The 27,011-nt window shown below is 44.3% G+C and overlaps 1 protein-coding gene across 1 annotated transcript in view; it reads right to left on the minus strand.

Moving 5' to 3' along the window:
* The window catches only part of TBCEL (tubulin folding cofactor E like), a 72,664-nt gene extending 46,477 nt beyond the window's left edge, over positions 1-26,187 (minus strand). Inside the window, exons 1-3 of the mRNA XM_006103403.3 lie at positions 26,056-26,187; positions 2,803-2,952; positions 883-1,022 (exon numbers count right to left, since the gene is read on the minus strand). Of these exons, the coding sequence (XP_006103465.1) occupies positions 883-1,022; positions 2,803-2,935 (273 nt within the window). The 5' untranslated portion in view covers positions 2,936-2,952; positions 26,056-26,187. The remainder of the gene's footprint in view (positions 1-882; positions 1,023-2,802; positions 2,953-26,055) is intronic.
* Positions 26,188-27,011: the final 824 nt, after the last annotated feature.

A 27,011-nucleotide genomic window follows, 5' to 3' on the forward strand; every position in this document is an offset into this window, starting at 1 on the left:
TCTAATGTGCAGCCAAGGTTGAGAACCACTGGGTTAGAGGAAGCAGAACAAAACTGAGGCAGGAAAACCCATTAGCAAGCTTTTCCAAGCAAGAAAGAAGAGCCCAATTAAGAACAAATAAAGCAGGAAAAACTACTTTTCCCTTATTCTAAAGGATAGCTTCTACTAGGTAATGTTATAATCAGAAAGGCAATGATATCCTATGTAATAAAGAGCTAATATGCTAATTAGACCAGACAGAGGAACAACCTTCTGGAAAGACCAGTGGGCGGGGCTGTGGGGCCACAGGGCAGCAAGGGCTGCAAGGGCTGAGCCCCTTGCACGAATTTCGTGCATCAGGCCTCTAGTGTATAAGAGAGAGTGCTATAATACTTTTATTTGTATAGTTGGTTTAGAGTTACTCTGAGATCAAAAGACATCTGTTATGTCAAACCACCAAAGACACTTAATAAAGTAAGAAAAAGTTCTAAAATATTTGGAATAAATTTCAGTAACAAGAATATTACTTCCAACCCTAAACAATTTTTATGTCAATTTATAGTAATAAATGTTAAAGTAGTAGTAGAGAATACGTATAGGATGTGTAAACCAGTGAAAGAGTAGAAAATTTAATGCATTGCTAGCAGTCTAAACTTCTCTCAACTTATTAACCTTTGGATGCCTGGAATAAAGTTCCTCAGTGCACATTAGTAAAAACTAATAATCATAATCAAGTTAATTGAAAAATTAGCATAAGAACAGCTGAAACAGCCAGTTATGTATCTTGCGACATACAGACAACAAGAATCTCCAGTGAGAACGAGTTCAGCAGAATACTTGATGCCATAAGCAGTACAAGGATCACTGCTGCATTTCCCAAAGGCAGCGACAGGAGAGCTTTACCTCATGCCAGTCTTCGAGTTTGTTGTCAGAAAGATCCAGCTCTGACACATGAGCACAAAAGGCAGCGATTTCGGTTTCCTCCCCTGCACAGGTGATCCCACAGCTGTTCAGCACCAGGACGCTCGGGAGGTTGAGGCGATCTGGATCACGGGAGACAGAACACTTGCTACGTCAGCCTCGTTCTTGTCTGCACACACGCAGCCCCCAGGAATCAAAATCAAAAGGCTATGATGGGATCCAAGGGTTCTGAATTCTAAGTGGAGACACCAAATATGAAGTAGGCACTAGTTTGTTTCAAAACCAACCAGGAGGAGATGAAAGTCCCGGAGGCTTCACCTCCCGAGGCCTGTTATCCATCACACAGGCCATCATCTCGTCACCTGAAGACCAGGTTCCCGTGACTCATGTCTGACTACCAGTGTCTTATTGGCCTTAGTTCTTTCCATTTTAAAATGGAAAAAAGTTCAAAAGTATCTTGTATATAGTTTCACCTTTTGCTGCCTTTTAAAATAACCTCAAACCGTTGAAGATAGTCTCTGCTAACCTACTTCTGTTCATCTACATGTATCAATAAAATCACTTACTATCCTATATAATAAAACATAATATGCAAATCGACCAAACAGCTGAACAGCGGAATGACCATCCAGACGACTATCCGGGACCACGCTAAGACACCCACTGGTGCCAGGCCAGCCAAGGCGGGTGCGATGTGATTGGTCAGGGGCCCAGCCATCGCCTCCTGATCGCCCTGCAGAGGGAGGTCCAGGCCTTCGGCTGGTGGGGCAATCAATTGGGAGGCTCCATGATCGCCCCAAAGAGGGAGGCCCAGGCCACCGACAGGCGGGCTGTGGCGGGCAGGCAGGGCCTCCCTCTGTGATGGAAGCCCAGGTCCCAGGTGCCTGCCAGCAGCCAGAGGGAAGCTCGGATCCCAGGTGCCAGAGGGAAGCCAGTGCTGGCAGCCAGGGGAAGGAAGGCCTACTCTTGCACGATTTTCGTGCATCGGGCCTCCAGTCTCTAATAAAAAGGATAAATGTGAGAATTCAACCACTCTTTCCCTATGTGGTATAAAACAAGGACTCACAAAGGTAATATTTAGTAATGGAGGCCTCACATTGCATGATTTTTCAACTTAGTACTTATCAGTATCAAGTTTCTCAGAAAGAGAATGGAGCCTGAAAAAATGACCAAGTAAGAAGTCCACTTCCTTCTGTCATTCCAGTTGATATGGAGTGATAAGATCGTTGCAATGAGAAATAATAAATGCTCAGGAACCTTTGGATATAGGAACCAAAACACTGTTCAATAATAATCTTCAATAATTACAAAGAACTAATCTTATGAACTGTTCATTACAACATTAAGCTAAAACAGCATGCACACTTATAGTTGTAGATCTTTGCTCACATCATAATCCCTCTTCTGGAATGTCTTTATCTCCTCTCTAACAAAATTCTACATTCTTGAGGGGTTAGTTCAAGTCTCACAGCTTTGAACTCTTTTCTGATATTAACTCTCTTTCAAACTTCTTCCCCAATCACTGTGTCATTCATTGGGCTCAACATAAACTACCTCATATTATAGTTTCGTCAATGTGACTATCTTGTAATCCAATGAGGCTGTTCGGCTGTTGAGGACAAAGTAGTTTTGCAGTCTCTTGCACCCTCCCAGTTCGTGAAAGAATATGTATTTGAAATGATATCACTCAAATATTGTTCTTGCCCCATGAGTCCAACTAAATGACTTTTGACCAATCAGGAGCAAAACAAGTCCTTTCATTTTTTTCAAAAAATGAAATCATAGCAAGGGAGAAAGACTGACTCATAATTCAAAATAAAGAAATTTGCAAAAAGGCAATATTCTGATTTAATGTCCTAAGTAAGTCCAGCAAATAAATGTTTTAGATCCTATCTTTCTTACCTTTCATAGGAGAGCCCTGAGGTGTAACTGGGACATGGACTCCCATCCCTGGACCACGGCGGTAAGGAAAGTTTTCAGGACTATATTTTTCACATAATACTTGCATAAAACTCCTTCCACTAGGTTGATCCATCTTCCTTTCCTAAAATTCTACAAGAAACCAAGAAGTCATCAAGATTATTTATCTTTCTAATATAAGAACTATTTATTAAGAACTAATTATTTATAAGGCACTAGGCTAGGCATTGCAGATATCTAAGACACGGTCACTGCTCCCAAGAACTCATACTGTGGTGAGACCTTATGACTTAGGAAGACCACATGTAGACGAGACAGCAAAACAGTTCAGCACATGAGCCTCACAATACAGATGAAAAGTGCTACATGATTTCGAGGAAGAGGCCATCATTTTCAACCCAGGGGAACAAGAAAGCTTTTGGCTGATGCATAGGGTTCATGTGGTAAGTGATAAGAAAAAGGACTAAACAGAAAGTTAAAGACTAAATATCAGACTAAAGAGTGTGAATGAATCCTCTGATATTTTTCTCCTCTTCCTCCATAGTAAACGAACGTTTAACTGTGTACATAGCTACTTGTATTTAGGAATGAGAATATGATTAAGTTCTAGTTGATGAGATAAAAACAAATTATTCTATGGCCACTTCTAGAAATCATCCTTAAAAGAGCCAGAGCCTGGCCGGTGTGGCTCAGTGGCTGAGAGTTGTCCTATGAACCAGGAGGTCACAATTTGATTCCAGGTCAGGGTTGCAGGCTCGATCCCCAGTAGGGGGCATGCAGGAGGCAGCCGATCAATAATTCTCTCTCATCATTGATGTTTTTCTCTCTCCCCCTTTCCCTTCCTCTCTGAAATGTTTTTCAAAAACAGAGCCAGAGTATGCTTTTTGCCCAAGTTATTTTGGCTTCTGTTGCCTTTGCCCAAGATATAGCCGCCCAAAATCGTGCTAAGGTCAATATCAAAGAGTTTGCTGACTAAATTTTCTTCTAGGAGTTAAATAGTTTCAGGTTTTACATTTAAGTCTCTAATTGATTTTTAGTTTATTTTTGTTTATGGTGTAAGAAGTGATCTAGTCTCATTGTTTTGCATTTATCTGCCCAGTTTTCCCAACACCATTTATTGAATAGACTGTCTTTACAACAATATATATTCTTGCCTCCTTTGTTGTAGATTGACCATTCAGGTGTGGGTTTATTTCTGGGCTCTCTATTCTGTTCCTTGATCTATGTGTCTGTTCTTGTGCCAGTACAAACACTTGTCCACTTAATGAACCAAAGTTGTATCTATACAATTTACCAGTTGAGACTATGGAATACATTTCATAATATCACAAGTCCCCTTGAGACTATAGGGCTGCCCTCTGTCAGGATCCTCATTGTGAGCTTAAGGATACAGTCTGTTTTCGTTCTATCCACGTTGTGATAAGTGCCTGCAGTGTCCTCTATCCCAGCCCTGATTGTGTCAAAACATGCATTCATCTAGGCCTTCAGGAATCTTCAAGTTGAAAAGTTCTTTTTTTCATTGTAAATTTATCACCACAAGCAATGGACAATATGGAGCAGGGGCTATGTCATTAGCTGCAGCACCATAGCTCTTATCAAAGACCTGTCTCAAGCAAATGCCAAGAAAAACTTTAGAAATGTTTAACAAAAAGTCAAAGAAGTTACACTGCTATCTTCCATGCAATTGGCAGTTCAAAAAGATTAAAGAGTGTGTGGGGAGGGTGCTGAACTGTCAGTGTCAGCATAATAGTCACCTGAGATTAAATAGCATCTTTTAACTGGAAGCTTCAGGACCACTTAAATTCAAATCTATGCAATTCAGGAGCAATAATCTTATACACGATTTAAATGGAGACAAACTGAGGAATGGTAATATTAAACACATATTCAAGTCAAAGTAAGTCCTTGTCAGCAAGTAATCAGGGAATATAGAAAGGTGATTCCTCATGGCCCCAGGCTGAATAACTCTTCCAGACAGTCTGAGGTTTTCCTTCATTTCCCCCCTAAAGACTTAAAAGCAGTCCCAGGTGCCTTCACTGACCATTTTCCAGGAGACTCTATTGAAAAAGCTTTCCAGGAATGTAGATAGTGTACACATTAATACACGAGCTTTGAATTAGAAAGTTAAGATTGCAAAATGAATCAGTAAATATAAATCTACTCAAAATCTGTTGAGGCAGTTTGAGGAGGAACATTAGTGGAAAACAAGCAGAATGAAAACTGAGGAATACAGGATGGAAAAAAGATCTTTAAGTGAAGCCTTTGAAAAAGTTTTTTTGGGGGTGGGAGGGTAATCTATGTCTTTCTGAGGTGTCAAATTACACCTGACTAGCACTACAGCTGGCATGGTGCTGACACATTTGTAAAAGTGTTCTAAATTGGTGCTCAGTCAGGCAGCAGGGAGTCTTGGGTGATGTCACTTGGTTCCATTATCAAGTTGTGGAGTGCGTCTGTGAAAATGTCAGCTCCTTTGTGCCTCCAATCCTGACTACACTATGCTCTTGTAAAGGACTAAGAGCATGTTGGTGGGTAAGTTGCTCAGTGTACTTTTGCCAAATCCTATATAACAAAAGCCTAATATGCTAACTGTACGACCGTTTGTTTGATTGTTCGACCAGTCGCTATGACATGCACTGACCACCAGGAGGCAGACGCTCCAACCGGTAGGTTAGCTTGCTGCTGGGGTCCAGCCAATCGGGACTGGGCGAGACAGGCTGGACACGCCCTGGAGCCCTCCCACGATCATTCCCCAGCCCCGATCGTGCACCAGTGAGGTCCCTCTGCCTGGCCTGCACCCTCTTGCAATCTGGGATCCCTTGGGGAATGTTGGACTGCCAGTTTCAGCTTGATCCCCATAGGCCAGGCCGAGGGACCCCACTGGTGCACAAATCCATGTACTGGGCCTCTAGTAGATTAACATCACAACAGAACACCTAGTCACCTAAGTACCCACGAATGCTATCAAACAATTTGCACTTTATGTCCCCAAAGGACTAGGTCAAAATTAGTATGAAACTCAATGCAACTGAAAATGGTAAATAGGCCATGTCCAGCATGAAGCAAAAGCTCCATTGTGCAGTGTGTGGAGGGTGGACAGAATACCCTCAGGCCTGCAGTCACTTCCTTCACTAGACAAGTTAAATGTGTTAATCAATGTTAGCCAAATATTTCATCCAAATTACCCAACTGTCTCCAGGAGGCAGAGGTGACACAGTCATAAATAAGCCTAAGGGGCTCTGGGAGGTCAGGCCTTCCTGCCACCTCTTCCTGGGGACTAACCAGGAGGAGTGGAGCTTCCTGCAGCAGGAAGCCGACCCAGGATCCAGGCTACTGGGACAGGAAACAGTTCTGAAAAATAAACTGCAGTAATTCAAATTATGCATTAGTTTAGGGAGAAGGCTACATCTCCAGGAAGAGTTTTCATAGCATAAACATAGTGGAGAAGAGGGAAACATTCTCAAGTAGTTTAAAACTGTTGACAGTCACTTGACATGAAGCCACTTATACACAACTAACCCATCTCATCTATTCATCAGAGAAGGGCAGAACACACTACACTCTAAAAACCACCTGCCCGTATTTTGTTTCCAATTATTTGAAAACAAAACTTAGGTTAAACATTTTGGATGAAGATTCTACAATTTCACCTTTAGGCTCCTTTGGTCAGATGACATTTTATTCTGGTCATTTTTCTCCACTTAAATGTCTATTTCTTTTAAAAGACAGTCTAAGAATAAAAATCTCTTTACCACTTGTTTAATAAAAATGGAGAGCAAATATATTTCGTTAATTTTGCTATCTCTCTTGGGCACCTTATCAATTATTTTCCTATTCATCTACATATATAAAAGCCTAAGTGACTGGCTGACCTTTCAACTGGCTGACTGGTAGCTATGACACGCACTAACCACCAGGGGGCAAACGCTCAATGCAGGAGTGGAAACCACAGGCATGGAAACATGGAACAGACTGATGAATCTCAGAGGGAAGGGGGTAGGGGGAGGGTGGGAAGAGATTAATCAAAGATCTCATATGCATACTAGGGTCCCTCGGCCTGGCCTGCACCCTTTCGCAATACAGGACCCCTCAGGGGATGTTGAAGAGCAGGTTTTGGCCCCATCCCCGCAGGCCAGGCTGACGGACCCCACTGGTGCACGAATCAGTGCATGGGGCCTCTAGTGAATTTATAAACACAAATGTCCTCATAGAGCTTAAAGTCTTACTTAATTCTGTTCAACAAACAGGAAACAGACGGTGCATTTGTGCCAAACACTTTGTATTTCTGCCAAACACTGTGTGGAGCACTAAAGAAGTGTGTGAGGAAAGCCCAAACTCTGCCCTTATGACAGCCACAACCTACAAGGAATGACACGGTCATCACACATGCCTGAAATAGGCCACAGAACAAGGAAGGAGGAGGTGAAAACTGAGGCACTTGAAGGATGATGAAGATCAGGTTAACAGTGGAGAGAATTTAGGCACAGGAAATAATGCAATGTGACCAGGCACAGAGACATCAAGCACTGGCCAGGGAGCTGTAATGCTAAACCATGAAATACGTTTTGGGGGAGCAGGACATGTGACTGCAGGGTGGATGGGAGACTCAGCTTATTTTTCAGATTCAACTTTATCCTAGAGAAATAAGAGTAAGAAAAATTTTGATAGGTCACCATGAATAGTGCAAGCATGGGGGTTACCAAACGTTATGCAGAATATCAAGAGGTTAAAAATGGTGAGAATTTTAAAGCCCCTGGGCAATTAGTTTATTCATCTTGGGGAAGCATTTTCGGGACAGACAAGCGGGTACACATTGGAAGACCGTGAGTGTAGACCAGGCCTTTGAGAAGCTTCAATGAAAGCAGAAGAGATGGGACAGTGGATGAAGAAAAATCAAATGTTCTGGAGAGTTTTTATAGCTTGTTCTTTTTTAAAAAAAAGGATAAGAGAGATATTTATAGGCTGAGTTCTTTGGGGGGGAGGGTGCAGGAGGTCAATAATAACAAAATAAGTCTGTGGGGGGAATCTCTCAGAGACCATCGAAGAATCTTTTAAGGTTATTAGCTTTCTCGAATTTTCTAAGTATTTCTTTTATTATTTTTAAGCCCATTTAACTTTAGTTTTGTGGATTTTTAACCTCATACGGGAAAGCTCCCTTTTATGAAAGACCCCTACTATACTCAAACCCTGCTAGTGTCTTGGACATTTTAGGTTAGCTAGGACTTTTATTTCTTTTCCAAATCGTTCTGATCTTCAGCATTAAGTATATCCCAATAAAGCATAACTACTCTATATATATTTTTCCCTCCATGAAAGATTAAATAAATGAATTACTAAAGGACTATTAATAAGCTTTTTTCTAGCTCAGGTTGGGTTGTTCAGTTGGTTGGAGTGTTGCCCCATTTTCAAAAAAAGGTCGTGGTTTGATTCCCAGTAAGGGCACGTACCTGGTCAGGCTGTGTACAGGAGGCAACCAATCAATGTTTCTCTCTCACATCAATGTTTCTCTCTCTCTCTCCCTTCCCCCTTCCTCTCTCTCTAAAGAAAAATCAATAAAACATATCCTTGGGTGAAAATTTTTTTTAAAAGCTTTTTCCTAAATAATTTCTTTAAAAATACAAGTGATACACATTCTGAAATTTTTAAATGTTCAATTGCTTTAAAAATACCAGTGATTTACATTCTGAATTTTTCAAATGTTCAATGGGAAAAAAACACCTATAACAGCATATAGTTTTTGTGTAGATGTACTTTCCCTTTTTATTAGCTAAGTGAAGCATGGAAGTAAGTGTTACCCAAACCTGTCCTTATCAGAAGCATGTCTAGAGCCACAGCCGAACCTGGAAGCTTTGGTCAACAGATTCGGCAAGTAGATTAAACCCGAGTATGCCCCTTACGGTGCATATGTTTCCAGACAACTTCTCATGCTGTGTAGATACGTAGTTTTTACACAAAGATTAAATTACTTTACATATATAGTTTGTAAACTGCCTTTTCGCTAAATAGCTCATGAAAAACTTTGTCAATAAACATATATCTACATTATCATTTTCATAAAAACACTTCAGGGACATTGTCCAAGTCAATATAATGAGGCTAGACAGTCTCACTCTTAATTTCGTTTATAGGTAAACCTGAAATTCTATCTTAGTACCTTTCCTAAGCTTTATGTGATAGTAGAGGCCCAGTGCAGGAATTCATGCACGGATGGGGTCCCTAGGCTTGGCCAGCGATCAGGACCAATCAGGTCGTCTTGCCCAGTCCCAATCAGGGCCGGGCCAATTGGGACTGGGCCGATTGGGCCTGAAGGCGGGGGGCGGGGGGGAGGGTCGGGGGAATGGAGGAGGGATAGGGGAGGTTGGCCAGCCGCGGAAGGTTGGCTATGGGAGCATACTGACCACCAGGGGGCAGTTCCTGCATTGAGCGGCTGCTCCCTGGTGGTCAGTGCACGTCATAGTTCCAGTTGTTTGGTTTAACGGTCACTTAGGCTTTTATATATATAGATACTTAAGTGGATACCTTCTTGAGATGAAAAGAAAGGAAAATAGGTTCTAATAAACTTTCAGAACTATTCTATAGAATTATAGTTCACCAATTCACAAATTTACGCATTCCAAGTGCAAAACTTGAGTGTAGCTGATAAATCCATTATCATGACACACCATTTCATAACCTGCTATGAACCACCCTGTTTTTTAGTCTTTCTCAACTGTATACTAAACCACATTTAAGTGCAACAAAGTAGCACATCAACTTTGCAAGATAGAATATTTTTTTAAAAACTCCAACATTGCCAAGTGAAATGAGAATTCAGACTCCCGCTTAGTCCTTGAATGATGCTGTTGGTGAGTCACTGCTATTACCCTCCTTGCTTCTCACTGCACTGAATCTAACAGTACCAGATGTTAAAATACCTAACTCAAACTCTTTAGTCCAAAGACGTCTAAAGCTGTGACTCTTATCAGGGATTACAGCCTCAGACCTGTATGTATTTTCTACTAAACAACTACAATGCACATGAGGCATATTTGATATTGAAAAAAGAGAAAGTTTTCTCATTTACAACTGCACATTTGCAAATATGACTGACCTGCTTGCTGTGGTCTAAATATAGAAAAACACTTTCCAAAAACTTTCAGCAAGAACAACAAAAACAGTTTAACATTCACTACACCCTTTAATTCAACAGCATCCAAGGAAGAGTCCCAACCTTACTGCACCTCCCAGCTCCTTCACAAACTGGCACACGCACCCTTTCTACCCGCCCGGACTCAATTTGGGAAAATCTCAAAGCTTGTTGTACTTACTCAAAATTCAGGAGTAGATACATTTACTCTCAAATTCATGTTCCCCAAAAGCCAAGTGCCCCACACTGAGATTAACAATTAAAGCCCAGCAGTTTTCCACAGCCAGCCTCTGAAACAGACAAACTGTCACTTATCTCTGTTTCCAGGCTCTGAGACTGAGGTGACTGCTCAGGTTTCTGTGGCCCAAACAGCATGCTGAGTCAGACTTTCTGGACTCTAATCTATTGAGTCATGCTGTCTTTACTAAAAAACAAGTATTTCCTGTCAACAATATGTGGCATCACATAAAAATCATAGAAATACAACTTATTAAAATATATGAAAACCACTACACCCCAAATACCTCTTGTAACTACATCAAATTGAATCACAAAACTAAGCAGCAATACTGAATGGTTTAGTCACCAGAAGGGAAAAAATACTCATAACTTCTTCCTGTCAAAAGAGCAATGAATATTCGTTTCTTGAATGGATTCATTTTCATCCAAAGAAAACTATGTGCATGCTATCTCAGTGGTGAATACACAAGTTTAAGGTCATTCATTACTCAGCTGCTTACAGGACAGATTGTGCCCATTGTCTCTACTCCTGAGCAGCAACAGAAGCTATTAAGTTAAAATAAGGCCTTCTAGACAAGCGCTTTTCAACTTTCTCATCTCATGACACATATAACCTAATCATTAATATTTTACAGCACATTATATTTTTTTGCCAATCTGACAAAAAATAGGTACAATTTTTATTCAGTCACAGTGGACAGCTATGGTTGTATGGCTGTTGTCATTGTTTTACTTGACAATCTAAGGGGAAAGAGGTCAGTGCCCCTGACTAAGTAGTCAGCTACTGCATGTTTTAAAAATGATTACGCACTCCAGTTGGAAACTGGTGTTCTAGAGGAGTTTACAACCATTCTGGTTCATAACCAGGTATTGCCAGAACATTAAACATCAGCCACACAGAGTTTACGAAAGTTTACAGGTCATTAAAAAGTTCATTAATCCTGCCCAGCCCGCATGACTTAGTGGTTGAGCATCGACCTCTGAACCAGGAGGTCACAATTCAATTCCCAGTCAGGGCACATGCCTGGGTTGCAGGCTCGATCCCCAGTGGGGGGCATGCAGGTGGCAGCAGATCAATGATTCTCTCATCACTGATGTTTCCCTCTTCTCTCTCTCTCTCTCTCTCTCTCTCGCCCTCTCCCTTCCTTCTGAAAGCAATAAAAATATTTTTAAAAAGTCACTAGTCTTTTCCACATTTAGTGCTGCTTAGCATGGCCTATGGTAGCATTGTCTGGTGGTAACAGAAGTGCTGGTTGCCTGATATAATCATGACTGTCTCTACTATGTGTGACTGTGGGCAAGCTTCTTCAGTTCTCTTGGGTCTTCATTATTGCCTTATCCATAAAAGGGGGCACAGGGTGCTGAGATAGTGACAATATGGGTAAAAAGTGTTTACCACAGTGCCTGGTACATAGAAGGCACTTAATAAATACAAGCTTATTACTATTACTTCTACTGCTACTCCTACTACTCCTACCATCACCACTCAGGGAACATGGTAGCAGTAATGTAGGGCTGGGGGACTAGCAATTTTTGTTAAATAGATTCAATCTAATTGTTTTTGGTCCCAGGTCTATGTTAATTAATGCCAATTAATGATTCAGACAGTAAAAATGCCTGACATTTATAATATCATTCCTTCCCAGCTGGAAGCTCTTCCCCTGTCCTCTCCACCTATCTAAATTTTATGGATCCTTCAGTGCCTAGCTCATTTTTCAGATACCTCCTGCCATAATCATCGGTTTCCCATAAGCTGAGTCCATGGTATCTATTGCCTAAAATATTCAGTGAGCAACTAACCAATCACATATTGGCATGGAATCTTTCCTTTGTGTCCCATATACTTCTACTTTGCACTATACCACTCGTGCGTAATGATGTGATTTTCACGTTTATGCTTGTGTCGTAGACTGAACAGTTCTTGAGGGTAAGGACCATAATGCTTCTCTGCATGATCATGGACTGGAACTTTGCACTAAACTGGCACTCAGTAAATGTACTAACCACTGAGTTTTCTAATCAATTCTGATTGTGTATATCAAGTGAATTTTATAAAATATTAAAGACAGGTTTATTAGTAAACTTTGAGATCAGAGTATTTATGAACAAAACTGTTTCATATCTACCAATAAGCATATACTTATGTCTACCACTCCATAAAGATTCCAAAAATAAAGATGACATGACTGAGCAATAAATCCATAACAGAGTCAGAAATACCTGCTATCAAGCTAAATTCTTTTGCAAAATCTACAGCCACAATTGTTTTAATACTGAATATTTGATTTTGGTATCCATATCATCCTCCTATATAATAAAATCCTAATATGCAAATTATCCCCTCGACCGAGAGTTCAACCACTCGCTATGATGTTCACTGACCACCAGGGGGCTGCACGAAACATGGCAAGTGTCAGTGAGGCGGCGCTGGCAGCGGTGGGGCCCCCAATGGGCCCCTACGAGAGCAGGACCGCAGCGGGATGATGGAACAGGTGAGCAGGCAGTGCCAGGCCAAGGTGGGTGCAAGCGGGGGCCTGATCACCCGGCAGACGGCAACCAGTGGTGGCAGCGTCAGGTGGGGCTGCCACCCAGCTCCCAGGTGCTGAGGAAGCCAGGCAGGGGGCCCAGCTTCGACCAATCGCCCCGCAGACAGCGACCAGAGACCGGCAGGCCATGATCGCCCAATCTAAACTGGGCCCCAGGCTGGGATGGGGAACTGGGGGTGGGTGGCAGTGACCTGCAGTGCCCGAGCGGGGGGCTGTAACCTCTCACCGGCTACCTGGGGTGTGGGTGACAGGGACAGAGGTGCGGTTAGAATGCGGGCTGTCCACCGAGCTTGCTCTCATTCCCCCTACCTACCCTCAGGATGCCAGGGCTCACACTCTGGGGAAGCCCCCATGCTCAGGTGCTGGGTGCCTGCAAGGAGCCCGCCCCACACCTGCAAGGCCTCTTCCAGGTGAGCAGGGCTGCAGCCGCCAGGACCACAGGGGCTGGTCGGACTCCCCATGGGTTGCGCAGGAGCCGGTATATGATGCCAGCTGGGAGAGAGCGTGCTGCATGCCTGGCTTCCGTGAGACACCACTGGGCGGTCCAGAGGTCCATGCTGCACCCCGTGGTATCTGGCCGTGCTCACCGCATCTCTGTGTGGGGACTCGGGTGGCGTGACTCAGGTGGAGGGGGGCGCACGGGGGCTCAGGGGCCCAGGTGCTGCCCAGGGCCCAGAGGTCAGCTAGAACCTGCCCTTCCATGCCAGACACTCACAGTTTGATTGCCAGCCAGGCCTAGGGACTGCACCTGTGCACAAATTTCATGCACCGGGCCTCTAGTGTATTTCATATGCAAGAATTAATAATTTATGTCATACTTCAAAACAATAGATACTTTAGTAACTACAGATTAATATACGTGCATTGCTGGTGAGAATATAAAATGGTGTAGCTGCTATGGAAAACAGAATGGCAGATCCTCAAAAAATTAAACATAGAATTACCATATGATCCAGCAATCCCACTTCTGGGTATATACCAAAAGAACTGAAAGCAGTGACTTGAGTAGATATCTGTACACCAGTGTTCGTAACAGCATTATTCACAACTAGAGGCCTGGTGCACAGATTTGTAAATGGGTGGGGTCCCTCAGCCTGGCCTGTGCCCTCTCACAATCTGGGACCCCCCAGGGGAATGTTGGACTGCCAATTTTGGCCCAATCCCCAGCAGTCCGAAATCCCCCTGAGGGGTGTAGCAGTGCCAAAGAGGCAGGCAGCCGGGGAGGAGCCCCAGCCGGGGCCAAGCACAGCTCCACTGCCACTCTTCCCAGCCCCACTGCACCTGCCACTGCCGCCACTTGGTAGCGCTGCTGCGGAGGTAGGAGAGGCTCCCACCGCCTCAGTTGTGCTTGCCAGCCGTGAGCCTGGTTGCTGGCTGAGCAGTGCTCCTGCTGTAGGAGCGCAATGACCACCAGGGGGCAGTTCCTGCGTTGAGCATCTGCCCCCTGGTGGTCTATGCATCATAGCGACCAGTTGTTCCGGTTGTTCAGTCGTAATGGTTGCTTAGGCTTATATATACATACTAGAGGCCTGATGCACGAAATTCGTGTAAGAATAGGCCTTCCTTCCCCCAGCTGCTGGCACTGGCTTCCCTCTGGCACCCGTGACCCGGCTTCCCTCGCAGCCCTGGCTTTGTCCAGAAGGTCATCCAGTCTAATTAGCATATTATACTTTTATTATTATAGATATATAAAAGCCTGGTGCATGAAATTCATGCATGGGGGAGTCCTTCAGCCCAGCCTGCACCCTCTCCAATCCAGGACAGCTGGCTCCTAATCGCTCACCTGCCTGCCTGCCTGATCACCCCTAACCACTCTGCCTGCCTGCCTGATTGCCCCTAACTGCCTCTGCCTGCCTGTCTGATCACCCCTAACCACCTCTGCCTGCCAGCCTGATCACCCCTAACTGCTCCCCTGCCAGCCAAATCACCCCTAACTGCTCCCCTGTCAGCCTGAACGCCCCTAACTGCTCTCCCCTGCTGGCCTGATCACTCCTAACAGCTTCTGCCTCACCCTCCGCCACTGTGGCTTTGTCTGGAAGGACGGCTGGAAAATGTCCGTTTTAATTAGCATATTACCCTTTTATTAGTATAGATAGCCAAAAGATGGAAACAACTCAAATATCTATGGACATATGAATGAATAGATAAACAAAATGTTCTATGTAAATATGATGGAATATTATTCAGCTTTGAAAAGGAAGGAAATTCTGATACATGCTAACACATGGATGAATCTTGAAGACACTGTTAAAAGAAATAAGCCAGACACAAAAGGACAATTACTGTATGATTAACTTATATGAGCTATATAGCTCATATAAGAGGAATCATACAGTAATCAAATTCATAGAGACAGAAAGTAGAATTATGGGCCGGGAAGAGTGGGGAATAGGGAGTTATTGATTAATGGATACAGAGTTTCAGTCTGGGAATATGAAAAAATCCTAAAGAAGATAGATTGTGGTGATGATTGTACAACAATGTGAATGTACTTGATACCACTGAACTCTACACTTAAACATGATAAAAATGAGCTCTGGCCATTGTGGCTCAGTTGGCTGGGTGTCATCCCACACGCTGAAAGGTCGCCAGTTCCATTCCCAATCAGGGCACATGCCCAGATTATGGGCTCCATCCCTGGTAGGGGGCATGTAGGAGGCAGCTGATTGATGTGTCACTCTCACATTAACATTTCTCTCTCTCTTTCTCTCTCTCTCTCTCTCTCTCTCTCTCTCCTTTTAATCTTTTTTTAAAAAATGATACATTTTGTTATATATATTTTACAATGGAAAATATTTTTAAAAATTAATGAATAAAATATATAATATGTAAAAAAACAAACATAGGTCGAGTCCAAAATTTCTGGTTCTTACTCTCAGCACACTCATCAAATTAATACCAGCAATTCACTGAAGGCTTTCAAACAGTGAGTAAGGGATAAGTTAGTCTCAATAAATGCATTTCATGGGAAATTTGATTTATGATCTTTATTTTTTCTTGGACTCCTTTACTAATGTTCACATGGAGAAATGTCACTAATTCATGAGGAACTATAGAGTTAACATTTAAATTACAACCTCCAAAAGGCACTTGCCTTTCCAAAACTTATACCTTAAGTCAGTGGTTCTCAACCTGTGGGTCGACAACCTGTGGGTCGCGACCCCTTTGGGGGTTGAACGACCCTTTCACAAGGGTTGCCTAAGACCATCGGAAGACACATATATAATTACATATTGTTTTTGTGATTAATCACTATGCTTTAATTATGCTCAATTTGTAACAATGAAAATACATCCTGCATATCAGATATTTACATTACGATTCATAACAGTAGCAAAATTAGTTATGAAGTAGCAACGAAAATAATTTTATGGTTGGGGGTCACCACAACATGAGGAACGATATTAAAGGGTCGCAGCATTAGGAAGGTTGAGAACCACTGTCTTAAGTTATTAACAGTATCTATGAGATAATATGATCCTCAGAAATCAGAATAAGGGATTAATAATTTAGACTTGTTTTCAAGATTTTAAGAGTTGCAATTCTTTCCTAAAATTCTTAGCTCATTTAGCTATGAACTAGGTATCAATATCATGATTACAAACATCACAAATTATTCACAAAAAAGGAGTCTCTTTTTTAAGATAATGGCATCTGTCAATAAGAACATAGTATTTGAGAGATTCATTGCATTAAACTGCTCTTTGAAAATAAAATATTGTAAAGGTGTAAACATGAATGGGAAGGGAAATGCTAAAATTAAGGGTTTTCTGAAAAACTCACCTCCCCCCTTCCCTCTCCCCCCCTCCCCCCGCTGCCAAGATTTCATAGTAAAGGCGAACCTCATTAACAGGAAGTCCCTCACCTGCAGAGCCACCTGCGCACTAGCATCCGTGGCAATCCAAAAAGCAATATTTGGAGCATTTTTATTCAAAACTTGGAACATTTGCAAATACTCCCAAAGCAACAAAAAATATGAGTAGCCCGACGTGTGCTCCAGCTGAGGTAGAACAAGATGGCACTCCGCCTTGTCGTCTCAGCCTGTACACAAGTGTCCTTTCCACGATCTTTCAGTGCCATGTTTTCCATATCTCTGTGCGTTTTCTGAAGTGATTTCACTATTGAAAATGGCCCCAAATGTAGTGCTAAAGTGTCATCTAGTGTTCCTACGTGTAAGAAGGTTGTGATGAGCCTCATACAGAAAATACATATTAAATTTATTTAGGCATGAACTATAATGCCGCTCACTATAAATTCAAAGTTAACAATTAACAATATATATCGAACAAGATGTTTACTTTAGCCCGAAACACATAAAGAACCAGGTTTGTATTGATCAGTTGATGAAAACGTTGTGACCAAAGGCTGGCAGGAACCTAACTGTGTATTTCCCCTGGGAGCAATGGTTCCAGATTCACTAATTCAGTATTTGTGGCAACTTTACATATGTACCATGAATAACAAACATCACAAGCATGGACTGTACATGTTAAAAAAAGCATGAGGTGGGGGGTGGGGGCCAGTGGGGCACAGATCAATGAAACAGAAAAGGCAGGGCAGACACAGGTGGCTGTAATACGGCAAGAAGTGGCATAGAGATTCACAGCAAAAGGCTAAACTACTCAATAACTGGTCTCAAGACAGTGACTATCAATGTGGGGAAAATCAAAGTTAATCCTCACCTCACAACTTAGAAAAACTCAACCCCAGATAAAATGTGAAAGGCAAATTTTATCCTTATAAGAAAATAGTTACATTTTTCTAATAGAAGAGCTTTAAGATCTTGATATAGGAAAATATTTCATAAACAAAACACAAAAGGAACTCATAAAGAAAAAATTGACCAGAAAATGAAAAACTTTAGATCATGAAAAAGACATTAAACCCTTAAAAAGGCAACTGGAAAAAGATACTCACAACACATGTAACTAATATAGAGAACTCTTGAAAACAGTATGAAAAAGGCAACTAACCCAACAGAAGAATGGACAAAAGACATGAACAAGTATTTAACAGAAGATAAAATTTGAATGATTAATAAATATGTATGAAAGATGTTCAAATTCAATAATATTCCAATATAAAAAATTAAACTCTCAATGAAATACCATTTTATATAAATCAGCAAAATTTAAAAACTCTGACAACACCAAGTGCTGGAGAAAATGTGGAAGAATAGGGACTCCTCCACTGCTGGTGGGAACACAAACACCTTGCAGAACAAGTGATCACTGTCCAGTGAAGTTAGACGCACACTCCCTGTGACACAGCAATTCTTCTCGGGTGACCAGGAGAAAAGCAAAAAATGTCCACAACAGTGTGTTTTGAAATTACAAAGTCCTGGTGGAAAACAAAAAGGGTCTTGCATCCAATAATAGGCAGTTGGATAATGGTGTTATGTTCAGAAGATGAAGTACACAGGATGGAAATTAACAATTGACAGTTCCCCAGGACTGCTTCCTGGAGAATGAATAAAATAACTAATCACAAGGGAAAAGTGCAACACAATCCCACTTATTAAAATTTCAAACCCATAGAAAATTAATCATCATATTGTGTAGGGCCACATACATGTGGTAAAAACTATAAAGAAAAGTCAGAGAATAAGAAGCACAAAATTCAGATTATGGTATCTTTGGAGGGTGGGGATGTGTAATCAGGGGCAAAGAGAACTCTTACTTCCCTCCTCAAACCTGCTCCTCCTCCACCAGTCCCTATCGTCAGTCATATTCGATTTGTCTTCCTCTCACACCCCATGTAATTAATCAGCAGGACTCATCAACTACCTCTAAACACCCCAATTCTCTCCATCTTCATCACTTTTTCTGGTCCAAGCCTCCATCAGCCTCTCACTCAGGACTGCACAATTTATTCTCCACAAAGCAGCCAAGTGATCTTCTCAAAATGTAAGTCCAATCATGTCCTTCAAACTCTCCAATGGCTTCCCTTCACACTTAGGAAAAAATGCAAGCTCTTTATCACAGTCTTCAGGACTTCATTTAATCTGTTCTCTACCTCTCTCACCCTACTTCTTCCACTCTTTCCCTCGCCTATCGGGTGACGCCCGCCTCTCAGTGGGTTCACAGGGATGCATGCCCTTTCCCTGGCTCTTGGCTTAGCTGGCTTCATCTCAGCTTTAAGCCTCAAATTTAAACAGAAAGGCTATCTTCTCACCAGGCTGCCTCTGAGGACCCCATCAAAAACAGCACCACTGCTACTTTCCATCACTCATTATCTCACCCTCTTTCATTCTGTTACAGCACTTCTCTTTGTCTTGGTTCTAGGTCCCTCTCCCCCAGAACCGAACCCACAAAAGCAGGAGCCATCAGTCTGGTCCAGTGTTACAGGGAACAGTGTCTGCCACATGGCAACAAATACTCATTGGATGAATGAAAAAGTGAATTTTACTGAGAATAAATATGAATATCTTCTGGCAATGAAATGAAAATCAAGTATTCCAATCAGGAGTATGAAAGGATGGAAAGGGACTATTGAAAACCACTGGAAAAGCATTAATCTAAGAAGAGTTTTAGTTTAAATACTCTGTCTCTAAAGTACCAATAACAGATCCCAGTCAGCCCAGGCTTCACACAGGCACAGCCCTGAGCTCCAGCAGCCTGTCATCTGCTTCATCTCCTAATCTCTTTTTGGTGTTAATCCTCACCCAGGGATATTTTTCCACTGATTTTTAGAGAGAGGAAGGGAGTGAGGGGGAAGAGAAAGAGAAACATGGATTGGTTGCCTCCCCCATGCACCTAGACTAGGGCTGGGGATCCAACCTGCAACCCAGGTACATGCCCTTGACTGGGAATGGAACCTGTGATCCTTTGGTGTGCAGGGTGACACTCTAACCATTGAGCGAACTGGTCAGGCCTAAATCTCCTGTTCTTAGAAGAATACTATGATTAAGAGCGTGAGCTTCAGTTTGGCCTGAGTTCAATTATGAATCAACATTGAAATTTGAGCAAGTTACCTTACTCTCTATGCCTATTTCCTCACTTGTAAAATGGAGCTATTAATAGTTATTTCATAGAGTCATAGTGAAGATTAAAGTTTTTAAAACATCTAGCTGTGCCTGTCATGTGGTAAGTAGTCAATAATAGTAGTTATGATGAAAGCTGAGAGTAGAAAACTCCAAACACAAAGCTTATCTGAGTCAAATTACAACTAAACATCTCCCACCTCTAACAGAGGTGGACTAATTATTTAAAATGTACTGGGAACATATTCTAGGACAAAATCCTTTTCCCTCCACAAGAAGACAGATGTACACAAAGGTGATACAAAGAATGTACAAAGCCCTTTGAGAACACCACGGAGTGACTCTCCTCACGAAGGATGAGTCTTAGCAGAGAGCCACATCTTTCCCTAGAGTACAGCACATGGAAAGGCCCAAATACGTGTCAGTGAGAAATGTGGCGTCGCTGCCACGGAGTGTGTGGGAAGAGGGCTGGAGAGGAAGATGGCTGGCAGGGCCAGGTGCTGAGGGGCAGCTCTCTGTTGAAAAGTTTGCATTTTATCCTTCAGGCAATGGGGCGATGAAGAGGAAAAAAACTGACATGCTAATTTGATACCAAAATCCTAAAACAAAACACCTCTATGACTTAAAACACTATCTGATAACCAAGAGCAATTAACAATGATTGACATGGAACCTAGTCTCACTTTTCATTACTTCAATGACCATTGCAGGCTGATCATCCTTTTAAAAACAGATACAATCTTTTGAGTTTTATTATGTGTCTTGTATTATGTTGTTTTACATATGTTCAATTATACAACATCCTGATGAAAGGTACTATTATTAATCCCATTTAATAGATTGGAAAACTAAGGCAGAAATGTTATAGTCAGACTAGAGGCTTCATGCACGAAATTCATGCAAGGTTCTCCACCTCCACATCCACAGCGGCTGCCTCTGCCTCTGCCTGCTGCCGCGGCTTCGTCCAGAAGGATGTCTGGTCTAATTAACATATTATGCTTTTATTATTATAGAGGGCTAGTGAGACAGGATTCAAATCTAGGCTGCCTGACTCCAAAGCCCTAAAAGAGTAAGCCAGCCTACTGGCTGCTCAGTTCATTGATATCACTTGAAACAAAAATTATATGAATGTACCTACTGTACCTTAAAGTATACGCTAGGTCAGTGATGCTCAAATTTTACTGAACGGAAGAATTGCAAGTCACATACCTAGAATTTGATTCAGTAAGTCTAGGGCACAATTTTCAGAGAGCTACAATTTAACCATAAATGCAGTTAATTCTGAGTCACATGATCCAGGAACCAAGCTCTCATAAACCCTGTGCTAGGTGTCCTAGAGATTCAAAGATATCTGAGCTTCCTGTCTACTATGAGTTTACAATCTAAAAGGGTAAAAACAAGGTACACAAACAATACAAAGCAACTCAAGAAAAGCAGTGCAGACAGTACAGAAAAGAGAGACGTCAAGAAAGAAGAGTCATCAGTTACGAAATAAAAGTAAGTAGGTTTTCATGAGGAAAGAAAAGACATTTCCTGCAGACTTTCAGGAATAATCCTATATAATAAAGAGGTAATATGCAAATTGCCATCACACCCTCGCACAAGATGGCCGCCACAAGATGGCAAGCAGGGGAGGGCAGTTAGGGGCGACCAGGACATCAGGGGAGGGCAGTTAGGGCTGACTGGGCCAGCAGGGGAGGGAAGTTGGGGGCAACTAGGCCGGCAGGGGAGGGCAGTTGTGGGGGAAAGAGGCCTGCAGGGGAGGGCAATTTGGGGCGACCGGGCCAGCAGGGGAGGGCAGTTGTGGGGGACAAGGCCTGCAGGGGAGGGGAGTTGGGGGTGACCGGGCCGGCAGGGGAGGGCAGTTGGGGGCGACCAGGCCGGCAGGTGGAAGCGTTTAGGGGCAATCAGGCAGGCAAGCGAGCAGTTAGGAGCCAGGAGTCCCAGACTGTGAGAGGGATGTCCGACTGCTGGTTCAGGCCTAAATCGGCAGTCGGACATCCCCCAAGGGGTCCCAGATTGGAGAGAGTTCAGGCTGGGCACAAATTTCATGCATCAGCCCTCTAGTGTTATATATAAAGGAAGGTACAATGAGTAAACCACTTAGCAAAAATAGATGATTTGCATTTCAGAATGGAAAACATGTCAGAAGAAGAGTAGAGGCTGTGGAATGACCTCAATGTCAACCTATACAGTGCCCTCACTGGGATGCTGCTAATGGTTTTGAGGAAGGAAATGATAAAGGACAACAACATTCTCTGAAGCTATGCAAGATCATGCAGACCTAGAATAAGACAATGGGAGTAGTTAGACTGTTTACATTCTAATCTCAAAGAAATAAGAGTCAAAACAGGATCGTGAAAAAGTTAAAAACAGGAGGAATGGTAACTTTTAATGCTTAATTGCATGTAAGGCAAAGGCAACAATTACAGCTAAATGATTTCTTCACCCCTTAAGTACAACTCGTATCACTGTCAGATTCATATTAGCTTTTAAGAACTTTTTCTTATTACAGCTGATGAGGCTCAAAATATGTAGAGTTCATTTACTCAAAAAGCAGCCCATGATTAAGAGGTCAATAAATAGGCCTCGGAGTAGCCAAAATACATATCGCATAGTTTAGATACTAAAAAATATTAGTAATTTATATATTATATATTATACATATATACATATCTACACTAATAAAAGGCAAACATGCAAATTGACTGTACCTTCGCTATGCCTTAAGCCACGCCCACCAGCCAATCAGAGTGATTATATGCAAATTAACCCAACCAAGATGGCGTCCGGCAGCCACGGAGCTGGAGCAAGGAGGAGGCTTGGTTGCCCCAGTGATGGAGAAAGCCAAGCTTCCCGCCCGCCCTGGCCGGCTATGAGCTCCACTCAAGGCTACAAAGTTTCAATTATAGAAGGTAAATAAATCCCAGAATAAAAAGAAAAAAAGGAGAAGCTGGGAGCTTCTGTTGCCGGGGGGGCTTGGCCAGCCTGAAAATGGTCCTCAGCCCTTCACCCAGACTGGCCAGGCACCCCATTGGGGACCCCCACCCTGAAGGGGGTGTGACCAGCTGCAAACAGCCATCAGCCCTTCACCCAGGCTGGCCAGGCACCCCAGTGGGGACCCCCACCCTGATCCGGGACACCCTTCAGGGCAAACCAGCTGGCCCCCACCCGTGCACCAGGCCTCTATCCTATATAATAAAAGGGTAATATGCAAATTGACCTTAACAGCAGCACGACTGGGAATGACTGGTCACTATGACATACACTGACCACCAGGGGGCAGATGCTCAATGCAGGAGCTGTCCCCTAGTGGTCAGTGCGCTCCCACAGGGGGAACTCTGCTCAGCCACAAGCCTCTCCCGCCTCCTCAGCAGCACCAAGAATGTCCGACTGCAGCTTAGGTCTGCTCCCTGCTGGTAAGTGGACATCCAAGGGCTGCTGGGCTGCCAGAGGAATGTCTGACTGCCAGCTTGGCCCGATCCCCAGGGGAGCGGGCCTCAGAGCAGTGGACATCCTCCGAGGGTCCCAGCCTGCAAGAGGGCATAGCCCGGGCTGAGGGCCCCCCCCCCCCCCCCCGCGAGTGCACAAATTTTTGTGCACTGGGCCTCTAGTTATATATAAAGAACAGTACTCAGAGCTATAAAATCTTATTTTACATAAAGTTCTAACAATGTGAATTTCCAAACTCACCAGTTTAGAAGCAAAAATTAGAAGGGGAAAAGATCATTTAGAAGTCTGAGGTTCAAAAGAAATGAAAACTATAAAAAAGTACACACATTCACCAGGGTAAATTCTCCACAACTGTTTATTGAAATTCCCAGAAAAAAAAAATTAATGAGAATCTTCCTTCATGTTTCAAATACTTACCATTAAAAAAAAAATGTTTTAGAGCTAAATATTTTAAAACAACTATTTATCTGATTAAAAGATAATTTAAAGGATGACTAGTACATGACAACACACAGTTCGCTCATCAATAACCAAGATATAGTCAATAAGTAGTTAAGGAAGATATATTTTACAACATACAAAGTTTAAAGATGATAAGCATCTTTCTTAAGGCATCTAATGTGGCCCCATTGATTAAGTTTAATTTGAGCAATTCTTCCCTGATGGCTGTGCCTTTGCTTTCCATGTTCCAAATAATATGGAGGCATCCTCAACAAAAATTAACACCATTAAACTGGTCTTAAATATATGCCCTATAAACTGACCTACTGAAATCAGGTAACATCATTTCACACTCAACATTCTGTAGCAATAGGCTGTGTGACAACTTTTAAAAAAACTTTAAACAGAGCAACACATGCAGGCTTCTCACTTGGTCACCAACACTCTTTAATGTTTGTTACAATACTATCATATAAGGGCCTCACTGATTTATAAACAGATAAAAACAACATTTTCCTGGGGGGGGGGGGGGATAATGATGTTACCTGATTCAAAGTTATACTTAAGTTTAAAATATATACCAAAACCATATACATTCAATTATGTAGAAGTATCCTATATAATAAAAGGCTAATATGCAAATCTACCGAAGAGCGGAATGACCAGTTGCTATGATGCACACTGACCACCAGGGGCAGATACTCAACACAGGAGCTGCCCTCTGGTGGTCAGTGTGCTCCCACAGGGGGAGTGCCACTCAACCAGAAGCCGGGCTCATGACTGGAAAGCGCAGCAGCAGTGCTGGGAGCCTCTCCCGCTTCCACTGCAGCACTAAGGAGCAGCTGAGCAGTAAGGAGCCTGCTGCTAAGGAGCCGTGAGACGAGTGGTAAGAAGCAAGCAGGTCCCGGGGATCGCGCCTTAGCCAGCAGGCGGACATCCCCTGAGGGGTCCTGGACTGTGAGAGGGTGCAGGCGGGGCTGAGGGATGCCCCCCTCCCCAGTGCATGAATTCCGTGCACTGAGGCTCTAGTTCAATATATTAATTATTCAGCTTGATATTTCTTTAAATAGCAGAAAAGGAAATCAGTGTATGCTTACAGCACTGTAACATTAAAATAAAATTACCTTACTATGTTGTAGGGATAAGTCAACTCAATGAAACTAGACCTCTCCTATTTCTCAGACACAGCAAAGGATAGAGAAAATTAAAGAACATGCTTATTTCATCAAATGATCAATCAAATTAAGACATCAATGATTAAGATTATGGTACAAAACAGCAGTCAAATATGCTACATGATATATATTTAAACAAATGAAGCAGTCAACTACACCTGGGTGGTCCCTCCCCAACACCCTCAGGATCCAAGTCGGGTAACCATCCTTGCTCGCTAGCAGCAGACAATACAGGGCAGTAATTGAAGCCAAAGAAATGTGGCTTGGAGACAGGATTTTTCAAACTGCAATTTGGGACCCGTAAATCGATTTAGTGAATTTAGCATTTTTAATTAAAGGGAATGAAATGTAATGAAATTATTGGACTGCATCACATGTAATAAGGATAAACACTGCTTTGTGGAACTTTCCATTCATACGTAGGTATGTACTGGATCGTGATACTAAATGTACTTCTAGAGAGAAGTTTGAAAGCTCCTACTCCAGAGATCTAGGTCTGATGGCTCGGGACCCAGGGCTGGATGCTTTCCACAGTCCTCAGCTGCTACACAAAAATCTCCGCTCAGCAGGACTCCTGGAAGCCAAAGGGAGCTCCCGGCAGCGCGAAGGAGGAGCCGGACGCGCCTGGCTCCACTCGCAAGAGCACTCACTCCCCCAGCAGCCTTGGCGGGGCCTGCAGCCTCCCGGCAGGTGAGCTACCGGAGCGGAGCCCTCCTTCCTCCCTGAAGTCGGCAGCCCGGCGGCCACCCACTTTCTCATCTGCGCTCCCAGCACCCCTGCCCCAGGAGCAGCGGGCACCCTCTCGGCCTCACCAGGGCCGACCGGCTTCCCACCGCAAGTCCAGGACTCGGCGCCCAGCCCCTCGGAGAGGCCCGGCCCTGCAGGCCCCGTGACCCCAGGCCCCGCGCCCGCATCCCCCCGCGCGGGGACGGCGACTCTGCTGCTCCCTTCGCCCTGGGGGAGGCCTAGCGCCGGGGCTTCCGCGGGGACGCGGGCGCCCGTCTTGTTCTGGCTTCAGCGGATCGGGGACCAGGGTCCTGCCCTGAAGAAGCGGCCAAGAGGCCTTGCCCCTTCGGCCCCCACAAGCCCGGGCCAGGAGCGCCCGACTCTGGGAACCTCGCACAGCCCGCCCCTCCAGCTGGGCCCCGCGGCGCCCACCGGCCAGCCGCCCGCCCTCTTCCCCGGCAGGCCGTCCCCTCCGCTCCCCCGGCCCCGCCTCGGCTTCGAGGGGCGCCTGGGCCGCGGGCCCCAGAAGGCGGCGCCGGCTCCACTCACCCCTCAGCCCGGGAGGCGGGAGCTCTGCGCCGTCCTCCCCCCTCCGGCCGCCGCCGCGAGCCGCTCGGCTCGGCCTCGGCCCGGTCCCCGCGCCCCGACCCGCTCGGCCTCGTTCCCAGCGCGGGCACTGGAGCCCGGCGTCCTGGCCTGACCCGGAAGCAGCTGTCAGGCCCCACACCTCCACGTGACCCGGGCGCAGTCCACGTCCTCTGCGTGGTGGGCGGGGCCGGAGGAGCTGGTCCTCACCCAGCTCGCGTTGCCATGGCGGCGGGCCCGCGCGGAGTTGTCCCCGGGAGAGGCCTGTGATGCTCTGCCTCTCGCGCGTCCGGAAGGGACCGCTGGTGCCGAGGAGCGCAGGTGTCGGAGCAGCCTGGCTGCTGGCGGCTGCGGCCTGACGGGAGCGAGCACCGGGTTGAGCCCTCCAGACGCACTTGGAATGGTGTCCTGGTTGTCACTAAGTTGCGGTGGGTCCCTGACCAACTCACTTCCTGTCTCGCGTCAGTGTCCTCACAGGTGCCCTCTAGGCTGGAATCCAACCCCATCCCAAGATGCGGTTGCGTGAGGATGAGGAGCGCTCTGGCCGCCATGCTGCGTCCCCTTCCTAAGGCCCGAAGCGCCCGCCCGCCGGGAGCTTTCAGGGCTCCGTTGCCCCTGGAGCAGTAGGAGCTCCCACTTACTGAGCACCCTGCTGGGTCCCAGGCCCTGTGCACATGCGACTGCCACTTTTACTGCCTTCATAACGGAGGTGTTTCATAGGTTTGAAAACCGAAGTTCACAGAGGCTAAGTAAGCTGCCCCAGGCCAGGCAGTTAGTAGAAGTGACCAGGCTAAGATTTGAATCGGGTCCGTCTGGCACCACAATAGAGTCCACACACTTTGCCTTATGCTATGCTATTGCTCCAGCCCCGCCCACATTGTACTGACCATTGGGCAGTGATTGCTTAGTGCTTCTTTGTC

This window comes from Myotis lucifugus, unplaced genomic scaffold (assembly GCF_000147115.1).
Source record: "Myotis lucifugus unplaced genomic scaffold, Myoluc2.0 scaffold_484, whole genome shotgun sequence".
In the NCBI taxonomy this organism is placed as follows: domain Eukaryota; kingdom Metazoa; phylum Chordata; class Mammalia; order Chiroptera; family Vespertilionidae; genus Myotis; species Myotis lucifugus.